Source organism: Perna viridis, chromosome 3 (assembly GCF_037379345.1).
Source record: "Perna viridis isolate PV_CMFRI_1.1 ecotype Kerala chromosome 3, ASM3737934v1, whole genome shotgun sequence".
In the NCBI taxonomy this organism is placed as follows: domain Eukaryota; kingdom Metazoa; phylum Mollusca; class Bivalvia; order Mytilida; family Mytilidae; genus Perna; species Perna viridis.
The window spans coordinates 59,306,073-59,325,256 of record NC_142447.1 but is presented as its reverse complement, the minus strand read 5'-3'; the positions used below and the strand labels follow the sequence as shown (position 1 = coordinate 59,325,256).

General features: G+C 34.2%; 2 protein-coding genes across 8 annotated transcripts in view; one reads left to right on the top strand and one right to left on the bottom strand.

The window, feature by feature from the left end:
- Positions 1–3,229: 3,229 nt before the first annotated feature.
- On the bottom strand, positions 3,230–17,210 carry LOC148623144 (neuronal acetylcholine receptor subunit alpha-10-like). 3 transcript variants are annotated; one of them, XM_088573707.1, is made up of 5 exons: positions 17,089–17,210; positions 6,919–6,963; positions 6,133–6,242; positions 4,791–5,326; positions 3,230–4,197 (listed from the first exon to the last, which is right to left on the bottom strand). In XM_088573707.1, the coding sequence occupies exons 1-5, from the start codon at positions 17,089–17,091 to the stop codon at positions 3,494–3,496; spliced, it is 1,398 nt and encodes a 465-aa protein (XP_088429833.1). In that variant the 5' UTR covers positions 17,092–17,210; the 3' UTR covers positions 3,230–3,493. The 3 variants fall into 3 exon arrangements, with proteins under 3 accessions (XP_088429833.1, XP_088429831.1, XP_088429830.1); XM_088573705.1 differs by lacking the exon at positions 17,089–17,210 and adding an exon at positions 11,149–11,440; XM_088573704.1 differs by lacking the exon at positions 17,089–17,210 and adding an exon at positions 8,671–11,094.
- The window catches only part of LOC148623143 (sacsin-like), a 53,192-nt gene continuing 46,693 nt past the window's right edge, over positions 12,686–19,184 (top strand). The window contains exon 1 of one of the 5 annotated variants that reach the window (XM_088573697.1): positions 12,686–12,804. The gene's annotated coding sequence lies outside the window, so the exon portion shown is untranslated. Of the gene's footprint in view, positions 12,805–13,736; positions 15,211–16,555; positions 16,747–16,842; positions 17,071–19,184 lie in introns of those variants that run through there. The other 4 variants (XM_088573698.1, XM_088573701.1, XM_088573699.1 and 1 more) reach the window with 4 other exon arrangements.

The window sequence follows — 19,184 nt, the reverse complement described above, 5'->3', positions numbered from 1 at the left end:
ACAGTGATCCAGTACTCAGCTGGAGGAGCTCGTTCACCCAAAAGACCAGTTTACCGACGCATCAACACACAACTACAGCAACTCAAAGACAGATATCAGCAGCGGATTATGACTGTGACAGACTACGCAGATGCCGCTTCTCACTTACTGCATCTTAATTAGTGAACTTTTATACGATACAAACATTGTAATATATTTCATGCTTTGTCATTTCTGATAATTTAAGCTGATTTTATATTTATTTTAATGCTGCAACTGATACAATGGGTCTTAAATGTTGTATATGTATTCTTAGTACATGCAAATTATCTATTATATTTGTTGTGATTCAAGCTGTCTGAAAATGAATTGTCTTGTCCCTTATCTTGTGTTGTTGATTTTGTTATTAAAAATATTTATTAAAAAATAATGTTTTACTTATTTTTTATAGGATTATTAGAAATGAAAGACAAATGTACACATTAAATAAAACATGCAATCAATACAAAAACAAAAATCAACAGAATGCCAACATATATTTTCTGCAGGTAAAAAAAATATTATGCATTTCATTGTACATATTTAAAACAAACTATAGGTCTTCAAGGTGTATGAACCCATTGTCTTTTTTGTTTATTTAACTATTTAACTAGTATGGTAATTAAATGTATGCAAACCAGGATGACACCCAATAGACCACATGTTATAGACAGAAACAAGAAAACAGCCAATATACAACACGATGTAGACAGACAATAGAAAACAGTCATTAGCCGACGAAAGACGACCGATAACAAACAAAAGACCACGAACGACAGACGACATACTACGGACAATATTTGACAGACATTATACGACAGACAGTAGACGATATACTAAAACAATACATATCATAGCCTGCAAATTTTATACCCAACCATAACAAGAGACGGTCAAACTACATATCAATATTTCGTCGCCTTGTTCGAGAAAATAACATGCAGCAAGGAAACTCAGACATTCATTTTACGTTTTTCTGTTTGACAATGTATGTATAGATTAGGTCGATTTTCGTCTTTTATGAATAGTTTCACATCATTTATTTGGGGGGCGTTTTACACCTTGGTTTATGGGCTTTAAATATGTCCCTGATTAAAGGTCGTTTGGTGACCTGTAGAAGTTTAATTGTCCTTTCCTTGCCATTTGGTGGATGACTATCTCATTGGCAATCATATCACATCTCATATTTTATGCTGAAAACTTTTATCTCTGTCAGAATTTGACTAAGCCTGACGGGCTTAAGGGATTCAACTTGAACTGAGTCACTAAAGCTATTGGCGCTATTTAGCGAAGGGAAAGGATATGATACAATTTTATCAGATATTTAGAACTTTCGTTCCAAAGTTTTGGATGTACGGATTAACATATATTAAGAAGTTCCGTGTGTATACGAATATTGCAAAACTAACGAAGAACAACAACAACAAAAATAGTTACGCGTTACTAACATAATATCTTTTAATTCGTTACAGTTTTCCCCTTATTTTATAGCATTCTCTAACTGTCCTATAGTCAAATGTTACCATTCAGCCATTAAATACTGTAGAACCAGAAATCAAGGCAACCGAGATATAGCGGAAATCAAAAGAATGTAATCCAAATTGAAGGACAAAGACCAGACGGAGAAAACAGAAACACATAAATAAAAACAAAGAACATAAAATAACTATGGCAAGCCAAAGTGGACAAATATGAGTGATTTCTAATATTGAAAAATGATTTTTTTAAATATTTTGTAATATTACTAAATCAGGAATTTTGATAATTAGAAAATGAATTTTTAATATTACAAATTGTATTTCTAATATTAAGAAATATTTTCTATTATTAAAAAAAAATATTTTGTAATATTAAAAACTATTTTCTAATATTACAAAATATTGATTTTTGTCCACTTTGGCTTGCCATAAATAAAAAAATAATAAGTACAAAGAAACAAAAGTCAACGAGCAAGTCGGACCCGACTTGAAACTGTGAGCATGAAGCAGATTGAGTAAGCGTCCTCTGCTTTTCTAGAAACACCCGCCGAGTTACTCATAAAAGTCAAGTCCGGGATAGACGAAAGAGGAAAGGAAAACTATGACACGTTGAACAAATCAGTTCTCATGATGCAGATTGATACATGCACCGTAAAGATCCATTAGTTCATGATGACGATCACGAAACTTCTGTAGTGATGACTTCAATCTTGCAGCAACATGACCTATTCTGGAAGCCTAATTGTAAGAAGTCTGGAAGATTAGATCCACACAAGGACCACCTTATTGGACCCCTTTTGCTTCCAGCATTCGACCGACTGCTTGTGTATTGCTCTCGCCACTTCTGGTTTACATATTCATGTATACATGAATGTCGGAAAATATCCCGTACTGTTTGCAGACAGTATATGTTCAGGCACATGGTGATAAAGTCATGTAAAAAACCTAATTCAGTTTTATTTCTTAATCAGAAACAGTTACAGACCACACGACATCTCGATCTTAGTTTGTTATTCGTTCGTTGCACTTTAGAGATAAAAATTATATAGATTGAGTATGAGATTGGGACTTAGAGTTATTGTTTTTTTTTATTTGGCTTGAGTTTGTTGGTTTTATTGCTGTAAGCCAAGATAAGTTATAACGAATAAGGTTTGTCTCAAAATTTGAAAGAGTGTCAAAAGAGAATGACGTTAGTTAAGGTCTGTTCCTTACGTAAGTAAAGATCAAAATATCAAATAACACTTTAATGCTTATGCCATAGAAAAATGTACTTCTTCAAATACAAATAATATTATTGGCCCCAGGTATAATACCACTATCAAGGGGAACCAGTCGCCTGCGCATACCAGAAAGTAGTCCGTAAAAAACAAAGTAGTTCTTAGGATGCATTGTATATTTTTTTGTGATTTACCCAGTATATGCAAACTGAGTATCACCTGAAAGCTTATGTCAGGTACACACTGAATACAACAGTTTTGAACTCTGATGTAGAGAATAATTTGTCAGAGTCTAGATCTTAAGCCCATTGATTTGTCAAACATCCAAAAGGAAAGTAGTATTTTTAGTACCTGTCTACTTTCACTTCACCGTTCTTTCTTAGAAACCATTAAAGGTATGCTGCAAATTTTATGAGACAGTCTTTAAAAGGTCCCCCCTATGATAAAACCTGTTAAAGTTCATTTTAACAAACTTTAAAAAAGATTGGGACCTTGAAAATTGCTTAATTCAACATAGAAAGTAATGGAACCTTTATTAGTGGTTTTAAACCTAACAAAATGACACTAATGAGTTCATATGCATACAGATGATATATGTATAACTTGCAGTTTCAATTACAATAAATGGGGACTTGTATTTTATGGCATCATTTTTTTACTTGTTTCTAAACAGTTAGATATGAATTTGTACAGTAGGTTTTTCATATGTATTTAAGATATTATAAGACTATATGTAGTTAATTTTTCGTATAGTGAAATGTCTTGCATGTGTGAGCACCTCTACCATCCTTGTAGCTCGCTGTAGGCAGAAACGGGCACTAAAACTAATATAACGACAGTAGAGACCATTGTTATCAATAAAAATGTCCAAAACAAAAGGCGATCAACTACCAAAGCTACTTGTTTCCATTCTGATATAATATCCTCTTCAGAATCGTTATAATCGCTCTTTATCACTAGGTATCTCAAGTATTTTGATATTTCTGATACTGTGCTATATAGCATAGAATTGTTTTTGTCATAGGTTGAGGGAATTTCAGAATTATCTATGCTTTTTCTGATACCGGACGAGAACTGGTAACCATTCATAAGTGATTCCTCTGAAATTTCACTATCACTTAAACTCTCATTAGAATTACGAGTTACTTCCCTTTGGCCTATATCACGAGTTACTTCCCTTTGGCCTATATCACGAGTTACTTCCCTTTGGCCTATATCACGGAGAAGTTTACATCTTGGTGCTGGCTGTTGTTCATCGTGTTTAAAAGACATTTTGTGTTTCTGTATTTGATATTCGCGTTTCAATGATCTAACTCCAGTGACACAGTCGCAGCGCACAACTTTAGCCAGAATTCCTAGGACCACGATTCTTACCCACTTGGGTACTCTCTTCTGTTTTGGAGAACAGTGATGAAGCTTCATCACCAGGACTGTCAGTATAACTGCTACAGAGGCAACTGCCATCGATACTGTCAGATAAATTCCTAAAAATAACAGACCCAGAATCGTCATAAATAAGATCTCCAAACTATCATGATTACGTTGAATGTAAATAAATGTAAAGAGAAACAGGGGTGATAGGCGGTATATTGACTAGAAGAAAATACATACGTGGTATTACCAAAAAAAAAAAAAAAAAAAAAAAAAAAACAGAATCATCTACTTTTGTAAGGCTTAACAAATGCAAGCGGAAAGAAAATCAATCTGCCAAGGTGTATATGTACAAAAAGATCTTCTTTTGACAATAACATACAGAATCGTAACGGAAACGCCATATTCGTTACGGAAATATTGTCGCACTTATCCGCAAATAAGCGTATGTATTAGTATGACTATTAATGACTCTTACATGTACAAGGAGGGAGACACATGACGCATAGTTTATTGTTTATTGCTTTGTCTAACATCGGAATGGTTCACTAATCAATGAAAATATTTATAATTTAGCTTTCCTAATATTGTTTTGTTACATTAAATACAATGGAAAACGCCTTTCGCTATGTCAATGATGTTTGACAAAGAGTTTGTCACGTTTTTGAATAAAATCTGAACAGAATATTACACATAGAAAACACACCTATCAGTGGAACAAACTCGGAAGTTGGAGGCATACTCTCTGCTACTAATAACATAAACACAGAATATGACAACAGAACAGTTATACTGAGAGTGATCTTCTCGCCAGCATCAGGAGGGAGACAGAAGGTTAAAACACTCAGAACATTTAACCAGAAACAGGGGAAAATTATATTTAAAATATAATACAAAATCCTCCTGTGGATTAAAAACTCTACTGTAACATCCGGGTAGATATCGTCTCCAATCGGGTATTTAATTTCATTCCTAACTATCTTGTGTTGAGACAAAATCCACTCTCCATTTGTTGTATATTCGTGAAGATCTACGGCTTCTTGAAGAGCAACCATATCTACTTGGCTTTTTGGATATGACCAAGAACCAAATTTAAGTTTGCAATGCTGTCTGTCAAATGGAAATAAAGTGATATCAACTTTACAGGAGCTGCGAAGTCTGGCAGGTGGAGACCAGTACACCCAACCATCATGATGAATCATAGCATTAATGGGCATGAAACCGTTTGTATAGTCATCGGCACTGAAACGAAACATTCTCATTATTTCTCAAGTTGGGAAGAACATTTTCTTTGTGAGTTGTGTTTTTGTGTGTGTGTCTGTGATTTTTTTAAAGATGATCATGCAATTTCAGCTTTGTCTTTGTCAAAGATTATAAGTAACTTATTTTTAGCATTGTATATAATTTTCGTACCCGGTATTACAAAATATCGACTTTAATGTGAAGTTTTTTTTCTTGAACCGAAATTAAGGAAGACAGTAATCGACTAGCCAGTTAAAAACTTAAAAGAAAATAAATTCCATTTTATAGACATGATTAATTCGCTCTTTGTCATCTTTACGTAGAAGTTTGTAATTAGTGTGCCTAAGTGTTCAGTCTCATGTGACACAAAATAATTTGTATACAATCCATCAAGGTCGTAAATCCTTGTATTGACAGATCTTGCAAAACGATCCTATTTAGGATAGGCGTGATGTTATTTATGTATCTCTTTATGTATAAAACCTCAAATTGTATAGTGTATGTTGCAAGTAATAAAAAGAACCATTATACGAACCCACGTGGCTTCTTGTGAGCTATATAGATTTAACAAAGATAAGTCTGACTCGTGTGGTTTACACTCAAGTATCGCGTTTCATTAAATAGTTCTAGTGGTTTTCAGTTGTGAACAAACGGAAAGACATATACATCTAATTATCAAATAAAAACTTTAGAAGTGTAATGATCATTGAGTGACTCTTGTTGTAAATATGTATTTTGATCATTATAATTTCAATATTTGGGTAGATTTTTAATGATATTTTCAATATTTTTTATCTTATACCTACTTATTATATAGCACAATATCAGGTAACCAGAGCTTACTGGCTGGTATTCGTAAAACCTTCAAGTTATTATATTGTGATGCGTTCCATCCCATTCTCTCGTCCTTCCAGCGCTTCAGTATCGTTGGTAGAGGGAAATAAAAATAGTACACAACAAGTGAAACATTTATACCGTTAACGTTAAGACAGTTCCGTGATGCATTATTGGTTCAGTGGCTATGCAAAACTGTACAGCCCAATCAATAATTCACCTATACAAATATATCATTCATAGAAAATGCATCGAATACAAAAGATTTTAAGACATCAGAGATTAGTTTTGACATACCATTAGAACAAATGTATTCAAGCTGACAGAAGTAAGAAATTATGATGGATATAACATCGCTTTCTGATTACTTTTATACAGACAAAATACATGTTTCATCCTCTGAATGGTTCCGTCACTAACTTTATAAAATGAAGTGATATGTTATCGTTTACTAGAAGGGGAGCTGTTATTGTAATCATGTATACAAGGGTTCTCACACAAATAATACCGGACGTCGTCTTCTTAGATACATCGGAGAATTTTGGTCCTCAAACTTAATTTCTTGGATATGGATCTGAACAACACAATACACAATTTGGATGATTCCAATATCATATCGAAAGTCGACTTTAATTTGAGACAACAGTTTTCTTTTTTCGTACACTCTTTTATTTTTCTTTTCCATTTGTTAGGCCGATTCAAATTCATGGTAATAAAACATTTTAAAAAGTATGCCATTAATTTGTATACTAACTTACGTGCTCTAGCCAGGCATTTGTGACAAAAACTTGGTTTACTTCTTCCTGTTAAAACGAAGACTTATTTGAAGTTATGAATGAGAATGAAAAAGTAACGATTCATAATACTAGTATAGTACACAGTGAAAACAGTGGAAACTTTTACAGTACAATTAATGGAACAAATATGTCTACCTGCGGGTCATCAGAATCAACGTACAAAGTAGGGTCTGTTCGATTGGAAGACAAATATTCTCGCCCTGAAATACATGAAACATTTACCATAGGACAATCAATTGTACCGGGTACCTTTTTACTAGTGGAGGAGCGAAAGGGGTCGAATGGTTGTTATCCTCTCCCATTTAGTTTGTAGATAATCGATAATTTCTTGCATATTTTGGAACAAAATGACCCAATTGCATTGAACTTTTCCAAACTATCAGGATATCTGCACCTGTATTAATCAAAATAAATAAGAATCTTCTTCACCTCCAACCTCAACTAAAAAAAAAACCTAGTTTCTAGAAAAATACAGTTCACGGCAAAATCTCTAGTGAGAGCGAGAAAGCATTAACAATTGAAATAAAATTTATCTAGCAAGCTGATTACATACTCTACATGTCTAAGGATATTGAGTAAAAATGGTTCAAAGACCGAAATGACCGGGTTGCCGTAAAGTACGCATTCGACCGGAAATGTTGATAAATACGCCTGCTCAATAAACAGGTTACTGTAGTTGCTGAGAAAAATGTTCTGCCCATCCTTCCACTGCCCGTTCGCTCGACATTCAGCATTCTATAAGCCGATTTGCCGATTTGCACGAGTGTGATGTGACGTGTAACTAGTTTGCTTGGCCTTTAATAACGTGTTACTAGTTAACGTTTTATGACGTGTTACTAGTTTATCCTTTATTATGTGTTACTAGCTGACCTTTAAAAGCATGTTACTAGTTTACCTTTTAAAACGTGTTTGGGTTTTATTACGTGTTTGTCTCTAATTATGTTGTACTAGTTTGCTTTCAATAACGTGTCACAAGTATACATTTTATAATGTGTTACTAGTTTGCCTTTTATGACGTGTTACAATGGTCTAGCACGGCTTTAATAACGTGTTACTTGTTTGCCTTTTATAACGTGTTACTAGTTTGCCTTTTATAACGTGTTAGTAGTTTGACTGTTATAACATGTGATATTAGTTACCTTTTGTACTGTGTTACTACTTTGTCTTTTATAACGCGTTACTAATTACCATTTATAACGTGTTTCTACTATTCCTTTTTATAACGTGTTACTGGTTTGACTTTTATTACGTTTTACTTCTTTGCCTTTTATAACATTTTTTCTATTTAACCTGATATAACACGTTACTAGTTTGAATTTTACAACATTTTAATAGTTAGACTTTTGTTACATGTTAACTTACTAGATTGCCTTTTAAAACTTGTTACAATGTACTAGCTTGACTTTTATAACGTGTTATTAGTTTGCCTTTTATAACATGTTACTAGTTAGACTTTTTTACATGATACTAGTTTGCATTTTATAAAGTATTCCTAGGTTGACTTTTATGATATGCTAACATGCTACTGGTTTGCGTTTATTATTTGTTACTAGTTTAGCATTTATAACGTGTTAATAGTTTACCTGGACTATTTTAATACACCGTAAGCCCGATTTTGTTCTTTAGTTATTGATTCTTGGTACTAACTTGTATCAAAGGTAGGTTACTATCATAACCTAAGAATATACATTAACTAACATGAGCTGGACTTACCATGTCCATAATCTGGATTAATGTAAATCCAAACTTGACTTCAACACTATAGGAAGCATTCATCACTGGTCTAACGGTATTGTCATAATTAGACTTATTGAACAGTTCATTGACAAGCCTCTGTTCATCTGGTAACATCACACCAACAACAAAATACACGTGAAAACTACAGCAGAACAGGCTAATAATCATGTTCATATGGCAAGAAGATTAAAAAATCTTTAAAATGTTCAATGCTAATCTCCGTCGAATTAATTCATTTTCCTGTCAGTTTGTCAAAATATCTCGATTTCTGAGTTATATGTTGGTTAACGTTGAATCCATAATCCCTATGTATCGACAGAAACTATTATTCACTCTAAATTCATCAGAACAGTGTACGCTGCAAAATATTATTATTTTCTCTGTCTACAATTTTCCCTAACTTATAAACCGGACGATCTTGGACACATTCAATGTTTATATTATAAATACAGATGGAAGAACCAAAAGAAGCCCCTCTGTTCCGGCAACAAATTGATTACTGTCGCTCGGTGACAAACTATTTCATTGACACAATAAAAACGGATCTTCTTATTTATATTTGTGCATTTATATTGCTTCGTTTATGCGTCCATAGTAAATAAACTGCGTGACGATGAATCTGATCATAACATTCTATAAAGTCTCCTCTGTTAATGTCTTTTATTATTTCAGCATGATTAGGTCCTAGACTTATTTGGTCTGAAGGCTTGATTTAAATGGATATTCTATCTTCACGAAGGCAACGTATTCCCTTTGGTGTGTGAGATATTGGGTCTGTAGCGTATAGGTAACATCTGTCACCAGTTGCATGTACATGATAACTTCATTTTGAAAATATTATTTTTTGAAAATAAAAATTGAAGGAAACGGTTGTCACAATCGGTTAATTGTCCAGACCGTTACTCATCCGATCTGATGGAACCTAAATATAATTATGGCCCGGACCCTACGCGTATTGTCCTAATCTTCTGTATGGTATGGAACATTCATACACTCTTGGGGTCGCTATTCTTATGTCGTTAAACAACATTTTCTAATAGCTTCATGTTGGTCTTTCGATTTCTTTTTTTAATAACCATGAAATATAATTAAACAACTTCTTTAGGAATTGGAATGCTCGTTTTAATCAGTGTAATATTACATATAAACAATGGAAAAGTATATCCTTTGTATCTGTATGGTTAATTACAGAATTCATGGAGCTCTGCATCCAGTAAACGGATAGAAATTGTCGCTCTCCCAGAAACATCGGTTTGTATTGTTATAGTGGAATAATAGCTGACTGATGACTTGAATAAAAACAAAAAAATATGTTTCACGAAACTTGGCCATATTTCTGAAGCGTTATCGTCTAGAAAAGAGATCACTTCCGTGTTGATTGAGTATCCGATCCGCCTTAATGATGACAAATGTCTTCATTATTTCAGTTTCTTTTATTTCTACGAACCGACCGATCTGTCTCTAAGGTTTTAACCAAGTACCATATAATTGCAAGCTTAGCGTCCTTATTTAATCAAAGAAATCCGGCGAAATCAACTGAGTGTGGAATGTCTTTCTGTCTCGTACTGTTGATGACTTAAAGTGTCACTTCGACAGAAATTCTTACTGAGATTGCTACCGGCTACAGCTTATTACAATATACAATGCGATGCAGCAAGAATTCATCACGGCTAATTTTGGTGTAAATATGTTATCTAAATTAATATTTAAAAAATAACATTTCCCGGTTTTCACATACTGATTTTAATGACAAGTCTGACAAATGTATCTTAAAGTCATAGATTTATATGTTAACTCGAGCAATCACTTCCCTGTATCAATTTGATCCGATGGAGCATTGTAGCGAATAGAGTCGTCACATTCTGAGACGTTTGTATATGATTTGTTGTGACATGTATCGTCAACTTGATCCTCTATCCTACATAATAACGCCTAAAAGAGCTACCATGTACTACCATACATCTTGTACTAAGTTACTACCCTAGATTAACCCTACGAGGAGAAATGACCCGGCTAGAGAAAGCTATATTCTTATATAGCCTAGCTGGCCGAGTGGTCTATGGGGCTGGACTTTGTGCAGGCAGTGCTGCCAAAGATGTCACAGCGGTACGAGTTCGATTCCCGCGGAGGGAACGACCAAAACCAAAAATTTGCTTCGGAAATTTGACAGTTCTAACATTGTTGGGAATTTTTTGCAGACCTTCTGTGCAAATCACTGGAGCCCCCCCCTTTTTTGGACTTTCTGGACTTGAAATATGAGGTGTGAGATATACAGTTGTATTTATGTACATGTACATTTTTTTTATTGTACTCGAAATTACTATGAAGCAGGGGATTTCCCACGCGTTGGGAGTGACATTAAACAAATTATACCTATATTTAAAACAAAATCGCTTTTCATTGCAAGATTTAACAAAATGCATTAAGATGCTGTCAAAAATAGTGTCTACATACGTAGTATCCCTCGCATTCTGCCCCGTCCTCAAGCCTCGTATACTTGAGTCTCATGTGCTATATTTATTTTGACTCTAATATTGTATATGTAATTATCTGTGTTTTGAAATAATATAAAAAATGCATGTTATATCTTGTATGTATTGCTTAAGAAAAAAAACTAATATCACTTCCAAGAAACCGAGTTGGACGGGAGACCTTTCTTGTGTAGACCTATAGTATAAAACATGTTCTTGCGATTAGAGTATGTTTTTAACAACAAGGTCAAAATTCTCCCCTTTATCTGTGTATTCATCTGAATGTGCAACACAACATTTAATATTGGTTTTCCGGAAATGCGTGAAACACTGGAAATTTTCAGCGAAGGGGGATCTAAAACGTGTGTATTGCAAAATAGAACGGAAAGCAGAATTTTTATCCTGCAACTAGCCATTTTATATACAAATGAAGGGTGTCAAATAGTGCAAAGTTTTATTCATACACTGCACAATATTGTCTCCTGGTTACTTTTCAGTTATGAGCAACGTATAAAAACAGGAGACAGGTAACGAGTTTAAAGGTGCCCACAACGACCGCCGCGCTAATAAAATTGCTGAAAAAAAAGAACTATTATGGACAAAATTCGCATGTTTTATTTAAAAAAAAATGTGGTTGCAGGATAAAAACAATGCATGAACATAGCCGAAAGTATAAATTTACTTATCTGTACTCCCTTCGAAACAGTCAGATTACCACGGTAAACCCTCGCGATCTGTTCATAAAGCTCGTAAAATAAAGGATACATGTATTGTATATTTCCTTATTGCGATCCTGTTTGGGAGACGATGACGTGAGCAAGGATGATTACCCTATCTTATATTCCATTTGGACAAATTAAGTGGAAAATAGCCTTAAATATCTTCACACCAGAATTCGCATAAAGCCTCCACGCTGGCTACCCCTTTCTATCTTGTATACCGCGCAATTATGGTCATAATCATTTTGGATGGCGTAAGTTAGTAAACTTTGATAACGAGAGAAACGAATACCGAAGCATCAAAATAGAAGGACGATTTGATAGAGACATAAACTCTCGCAACATTATGAGGTGACATTTGTTGATCACGAAAAGATAAGCATGTCCTGTCCCGTCACATTAAATGTGAGTAAAATCCGATAATCGCAAGTATGATGTGATATTTATCCGACCACCAGTGAAATATAGCTAAGTATCTCCCCTATTTTGCATTGAAACTGTCAAGGGTTTAAAGGAACCATGGTCTAGAAAATACCCTCTCTTGGAGTCTTTTTTGAAGAACAAGGCTTACAATGAATTGAATACATCACTGTCTGTTTACAAACGTGTAGAAAGCATGCCATTCAGGCATGCGATGTATATTAAACGAATTACTTTTTACTAGAATAACTATGGCTTAGCTGTATCATTCTTCCATCTATTTTAGAGAAACATTTTCAGCTTTCATCGCATTTTCCATTTCCTCATTCCGTTCCGTTTATTAGTCAGGACCCTTTAAATCTATTTTCGTTTTGTACTTTTCAAAAATGTGTTCCAAGTTGCACAACAAGTGATCAGTGAACTTCCGCCTAAATGATATAAAATCAGTGGTAGTTTACCTTTTGTTCAAAGAAAAGTACCGTGAAAACTGAAAAATTTCTGTAAGTAGCTTCACTGCTTGTATATTTTGCCCTTAGTTATTTTGATTTAAATCATTGAAGTTATTTTTAATTATTTGGATAATATTAGTAAATACCACACTGCGGATCATAGTGACTGTAAAAATGTTTGTATTTAAAAGGTGTTTTTTGGAAAATGAACACATTGAAGCTAATATTTTTGGTTCGGTGGCATTTCATCTGTCTATAGATAATATTTCTATAATGGTGCTTTCCGACTGGGTAGTGAAAGTAAAGAAAAAAGAAAAGAACACTATACTCGGCGTCACATAAATAACATACTGTTAAAATTTGAATAAAAATATTTTCTACGACTTTATTGACACCTACCGTCGTTTAACTTGTCTTAAATGACTTGCTCATTCGTTTAGCACTTCTCACGGTTACTTGTCATGCTGCATGCAGGTAGCAACACTTCTCACGGTTACTAGCCATGCTGCATGCAATTAGCAACACTTCTCACGGTTACTAGCCATGTTGCATGCAGTTAGCAACACTTCTCACGGTTACTAGCCATGCTGCATGCAATTAGCAGTACTTCTCATGGTTAATAGGCATGCTGCATGCATGCAATTAGCAATACTTCTCACGGTTACTAGCCATGCTGCATGCAATTAGCAACACTTCTCACGGTTACTAGCCATGTTGCATGCAGTTAGCAACACTTCTCACGGTTACTAGCCATGCTGCATGCAGTTAGCAGTACTTCTCATGGTTAATAGGCATGCTGCATGCATGCAATTAGCAGTACTTCGCATGGTTAATAGGCATGCTGCATGCATGCAATTAGCAATACTTCTCACGGTTACTAGCCATGCTGCATGCAATTAGCAACACTTCTCACGGTTACTAGCCATGTTGCATGCAGTTAGCAACACTTCTCACGGTTACTAGCCATGCTGCATGCAGTTAACAGTACTTCTCACGGTTACTAGCCATGCTGCATGCAGTTAGCAGTACTTCTCATGGTTAATAGGCATGCTGCATGCATGCAATTAGCAATACTTCTCACGGTTACTAGCCATGTTGCATGCAGTTAGCAACACTTCTCACGGTTACTAGCCATGCTGCATGCAGTTAGCAGTACTTCTCATGGTTAATAGGCATGCTGCATGCATGCAATTAGCAATACTTCTCACGGTTACTAGCCATGCTGCATGCAATTAGCAACACTTCTCACGGTTACTAGCCATGTTGCATGCAGTTAGCAAAACTTCTCACGGTTACTAGCCATGCTGCATGCAGTTAGCAGTACTTCTCATGGTTAATAGGCATGCTGCATGCATGCAATTAGCAATACTTCTCACGGTTACTAGCCATGCTGCATGCAATTAGCAACACTTCTCACGGTTACTAGCCATGTTGCATGCAGTAAGCAACACTTCTCATTGTCATTGTAGTGATACCAAACTCAGAATACAATGAAAACCAAATATGCAAAGACTAAACAACTACATTGTCACTCAAATTCAGTGAAAGTGCGCCAAAGCCAAAATCTTTCGTAGTCACAAGCTATTTTCAAAAACAAAAAGCTATTTCCTGATAAGTTTTGGATTCAATTTACTATCAGGGTTATGCCAGATAGTAAAAACATAGTTTACGGGGCATGGATCCCGTTCACTGAATAAAAACGATAAATATCCAAGACTCAATCGACAAAAACCCTATGTCACAAATTAGGGTTCCCCTAAAAAAATACATAGAAAAATATAAAATACTCCAAATGAAGAACGCCCAACAAGCTTTCTAGGGAAAAATGGCTAGAAAACACAATTTTAACAGTTATTTTTACATCGAAAACGATTTATTTTTTTTTCCACATAATACGGATATCCCATGAAACACAGTGATTTACGTTACAATTTTCCTGAAGCTGTAATGAAAATGTAACTGACACATATGGTAAGTTTATGTGAGGAAAAAAATACATAAAAATAATAAACAATAAGAAAATGAATGATTCACACGTAAAGGATAATGTTTTTATTGAAAAAATACATGATTTTTATCTTTTTTTTTTCCAATGTGCATTTAATTGTGAATTACTTTACGGTGTCTCTTGCATCTGTTAATGGTAGTAGCAAACTTTCCATATTCCTAATTATACACACACCAATGTCAGTCATAAATGACTCTTTAGCAGATTTTTCAGGTGCTACATATTTTTTCACATCTTTGGTAAAGTACTAGTCCATGAATTACGTTACAGTGAACTACGTTACGGTAATTTCTTTTAAACGGAAACAAAATACTGTTCGCTGAACAAATTAACTAGTGACATCGCCTATCATACGGGCATCTTTAGAAACGAAGTTGTGACGCGGGAACAATTTTAAAGCCGTTCCTGATGTAAACTGTCCCTTTAGTCATAGGTGTCCTTAATTTCTAGTAAGTACAGTTATTTAGATATTATTAATTTTCAGTTTAATTTAACTTAGAAACGGAGAATACATGTACTGGTAAGATGTTATTACAATAGTATATTGCTATGTATGATATATAAATTAAGCATTGGCATATATTACGGTGTAACGTAATTTACTTCATTGTAACGTAATTCACCAGTTCATAAACTGTGTATTTTGATTATAGAAAATAATTTTACATGACAACTAGCAAAGATAGAAATACCTTTCAAAAGCAAAAGCCATTCAAAAACGATTTAATTATTGCAAGAATTTAAGTAAGGACAAAAACGATATGTGTGTGCTTCTTCGTGAACTGATATAGATAAATTATTTTTGGGGGGTTTTTATTTATTCAGATCGCCTGAAAACAATTAAGGAATATATATTGAAATCAAGTATCACTACAATAAAATATTTGATCAGCCTCATATCTTGACCAACACGTAGAGATCGATGGTAAATGAAAACTATTAACCATAACCTTAAAAGTATCAAATTAAATCGACTTGAATTCAACCGTGCAAAACACGGTTGAATTCTAGTCGATTTAATTTATCACTATTAAGTTGATGGTTAAAAGTCCCACTTCAAGAACTGGAACCGTGTACATACATATATACTGCTCATCTAAAATGAATTAAGTTTTATTAGAATTACATTGTTAATGGAACTCCATTATATAAGGATTTGTTATCTATTTGAAAGTTTACATTATGGGGTTTTATCAGTTTTTATTGTGTTATTGTTAACAAAAAATCCGTTTTATATATATATAGCTATGGCAGTCATTGTTTAAACTTGTAGATTTTACATGACAATGGTAACACCCCAAATCATCTTATATTTATAGTCATGTATATAGAGTAAGAATGGACATTGGGAATATATCAAAGGGACAATAATTATGCAACCTTTATTCAATCATGTGAATACAGATTATGTGAATTTATTATACAGTGATAGATGTATTGGATGGAAACATAAGACAACGCTGAAACATTCTGGCATAAATATTTATTGTATCATATGATCATGTGTGAAAAAGATATCACCAGGGGCGGATCCAGAATTTGAGTTTGGGGGGGGGCGTTAATTGAATTAAATGCCGTGCGAAGCAAGGCAAAACATTATGGGGTGAAACTTGTGAAATTTTTTTTCTTACCAATTTAGGGGGCGGGGGCGTACGCCCGGTACGCCAGTCCTTGGATCCGCGCTTGATCACTTTTAAGTATCATTACCTCCTTCTGTTCAATGAATTAGAAAATATATTACCCCTTCAAAAATTACTATTTTTTTTCTTGTACCCTCTTATTTTTTGCCAGTCCTCATGGGCCCTGGAGATATATAATGCCCGGTCCCTTTAAGGATCTGAAACTGTGACGGAACGTGATACAGTAACACAAAGAAATGTTACATAGACGAGGTCGATACAAATGCGCAACGTATGGTTATTTAACATTTGAAATATATATCAACTTCCCGTATCAGTAACACTTGTCTAACAACAATATCAAAGGTAAATACATTTTATTTATCGTACATTATAATAGATCTACGCTACCTAGATTTGTATTTAATCTTATAGTACACACGTGTGTATATATATAAATCCTGATAGATAAAACATACCATGTTCGTGATATATTTATAAGTTGTCCTAAAAAGTTGTTTGATGACAGTGCACATTTCACACATTTTTGGAAAATCGTTGACAATTTTCAGCTACTTTCGTTTTGAATTTCCAAAAAACCTCTCTTTTTTGTGGATGTTTTCATGATCATCAAATATTTCAGTATTTTAGTGTAAAAGGACATTGTAATGGTTATTGTATTCTTTAGTTGTAAGTATCCCTGCTTACCATAATAGTGACATCCTGTATTAAATTCAGAAACCGCCCTCCTCCCCGGACGGTAAAAAGTGGTATCCCAGCGGGCTCCGTACTTCTCGTAGATCAACTTTCGTTTTACAAACACAAATTAAGTTTTGGGTTAGAGGAAGTGCGAAGTAAAGTTATTCAATAAAAAGTTGTGGGTCAGAAGAATGTGAGGTGTAAAGTTATTCAATAAAAAGTTGTGGGTCAGAAGATGTGAAGTGTAAAGTTATTCAATAAAAAGTTGTGGGTCAGAAGATGTGAGGTGTAAAGTTATTCAATAAAAAGTTGTGGGTCAGAGGATGTGAGGAGTATAGCTCGTCCCTATCCCAAAACTAACACTGAGATGACATACATTTTTTTTACAATCAACTCTCATTCTTCATAATTAAAGTTTGAATTTGATAGCTTAGCTTAGGTCAGGATGTCCGATGTCGTTTCATGAAATAGAATTCCCTACCAGAGTATCGCTCCTTTCTCTTCCAAAATCTGAATAGAAGACAATGCAATAATTCTGCTACCCTTTATCTTGTTTATCTGTTGGAACAATTAATAAAAGATGTGTGTTTTATATAACCTTATTTTTTTGGGTAAAAACCTGTCCCCTGAATAGTTTTTAATAAGCACTGTTCAAGTCCATGGCAATCCAAAGTGGACAAAAATGCCTATTTATAAATATTTATGAATAATTATAAATATTTATAATGAATTATAAATAACTCCAATTATAATTAGAAATAACTTTATTTATAATAATATAAATAAATTATAATTCCATTTGAGCACAAAAAGTATGAGAAATTCTGAAAGAAAGTGTTTCAAAAAATGTTTTGAAAAATCCCATATCATTATAGGCAGATAATTGTGGTCTCGTACCAGATGTTTACGAAAGTTACGTCATGAATATTACCCATAATTTGTGGGTACTTAAGAATTCCGAAACGATAACGAAACAAAACGAAACGAAAAGAAGCGATAAAAAGAATAATCAAAACGAAATAATTCGAAAAAATGAATCAAAACGAAATAAAAACAAAATTAACGATACAAATTAAAGCAGGATGAAACGAATTAAATGAAATAAAAGAAATCTTATAAGACGTTTTGCAGTTCATTAAAACCATACTGTTGACCTATACCCGACAATTCGACCATGACAACCCATAATTCCTTACGAATGCCGGCGAACATTTCGGCCTATAGACATTTCAGACTGTTACAATTAGGATAATGCTTTAGGACAATTAAAACCGTATAATTATCATTACACAAATTTCCATATTGGAAGGTTATAAGTGTCACTGTATGTGTAATTTCATTACATATTATCATATCATACATCATACCCATCATGACGTATCACCGACTTCTTACATAGCATATCACTTACTAACATTGCACACTTGGCGCGAAATGAATTGTGCGACCCATGCAGGCATAGCTCGACTGGGCATTATATGTTTCATTAACTGCCGTATAGCCTAACTTAGCTGACGATATAATGCCGAAGCAATATACTTACAGATATAGTGAATTTGCATTGTTATGCCCCCGCGAAAAACTGTCGGGGGGCATATTAATTTACCCCTGTCCGTCCCTTCGTCCGTCCTTCCGGATTACACATGATCATAGCTTGTCCGGCTATCTCCTCGTACAGTTTTTGAACAACATCAAATATTTTACAGGATATTTCTACACATGATGAAGGTGTGCAGGGCCAAAGGATTTCGATTTTCGTGAAATATTACGGAAATTGGTGATAGTTACACGTTGTCATATTACTCAGAAACAGGGCTATATGGCTTTTCCGGCTATCTCCTCGTACAGTTTTTGAACTACATCTAAAATATTTTACAGGGTATTTCTACACATGATGAAGGTGTGCAGGGCCAAAGGATCTTGATTTTCATGAAATATTATGGAATTGGGTGATAGTTAGACTTTGTTATTTCTGTCAGAAATATATCCCAAGCAACGAAGTTATGGATTTGTTATGGAGTATTAACATTTTTTATGTGTCCATTAATACGTCGTCCATCAGTCCCCTTATTCTCATCACAACTAGTCTGACACTACCAAACAGA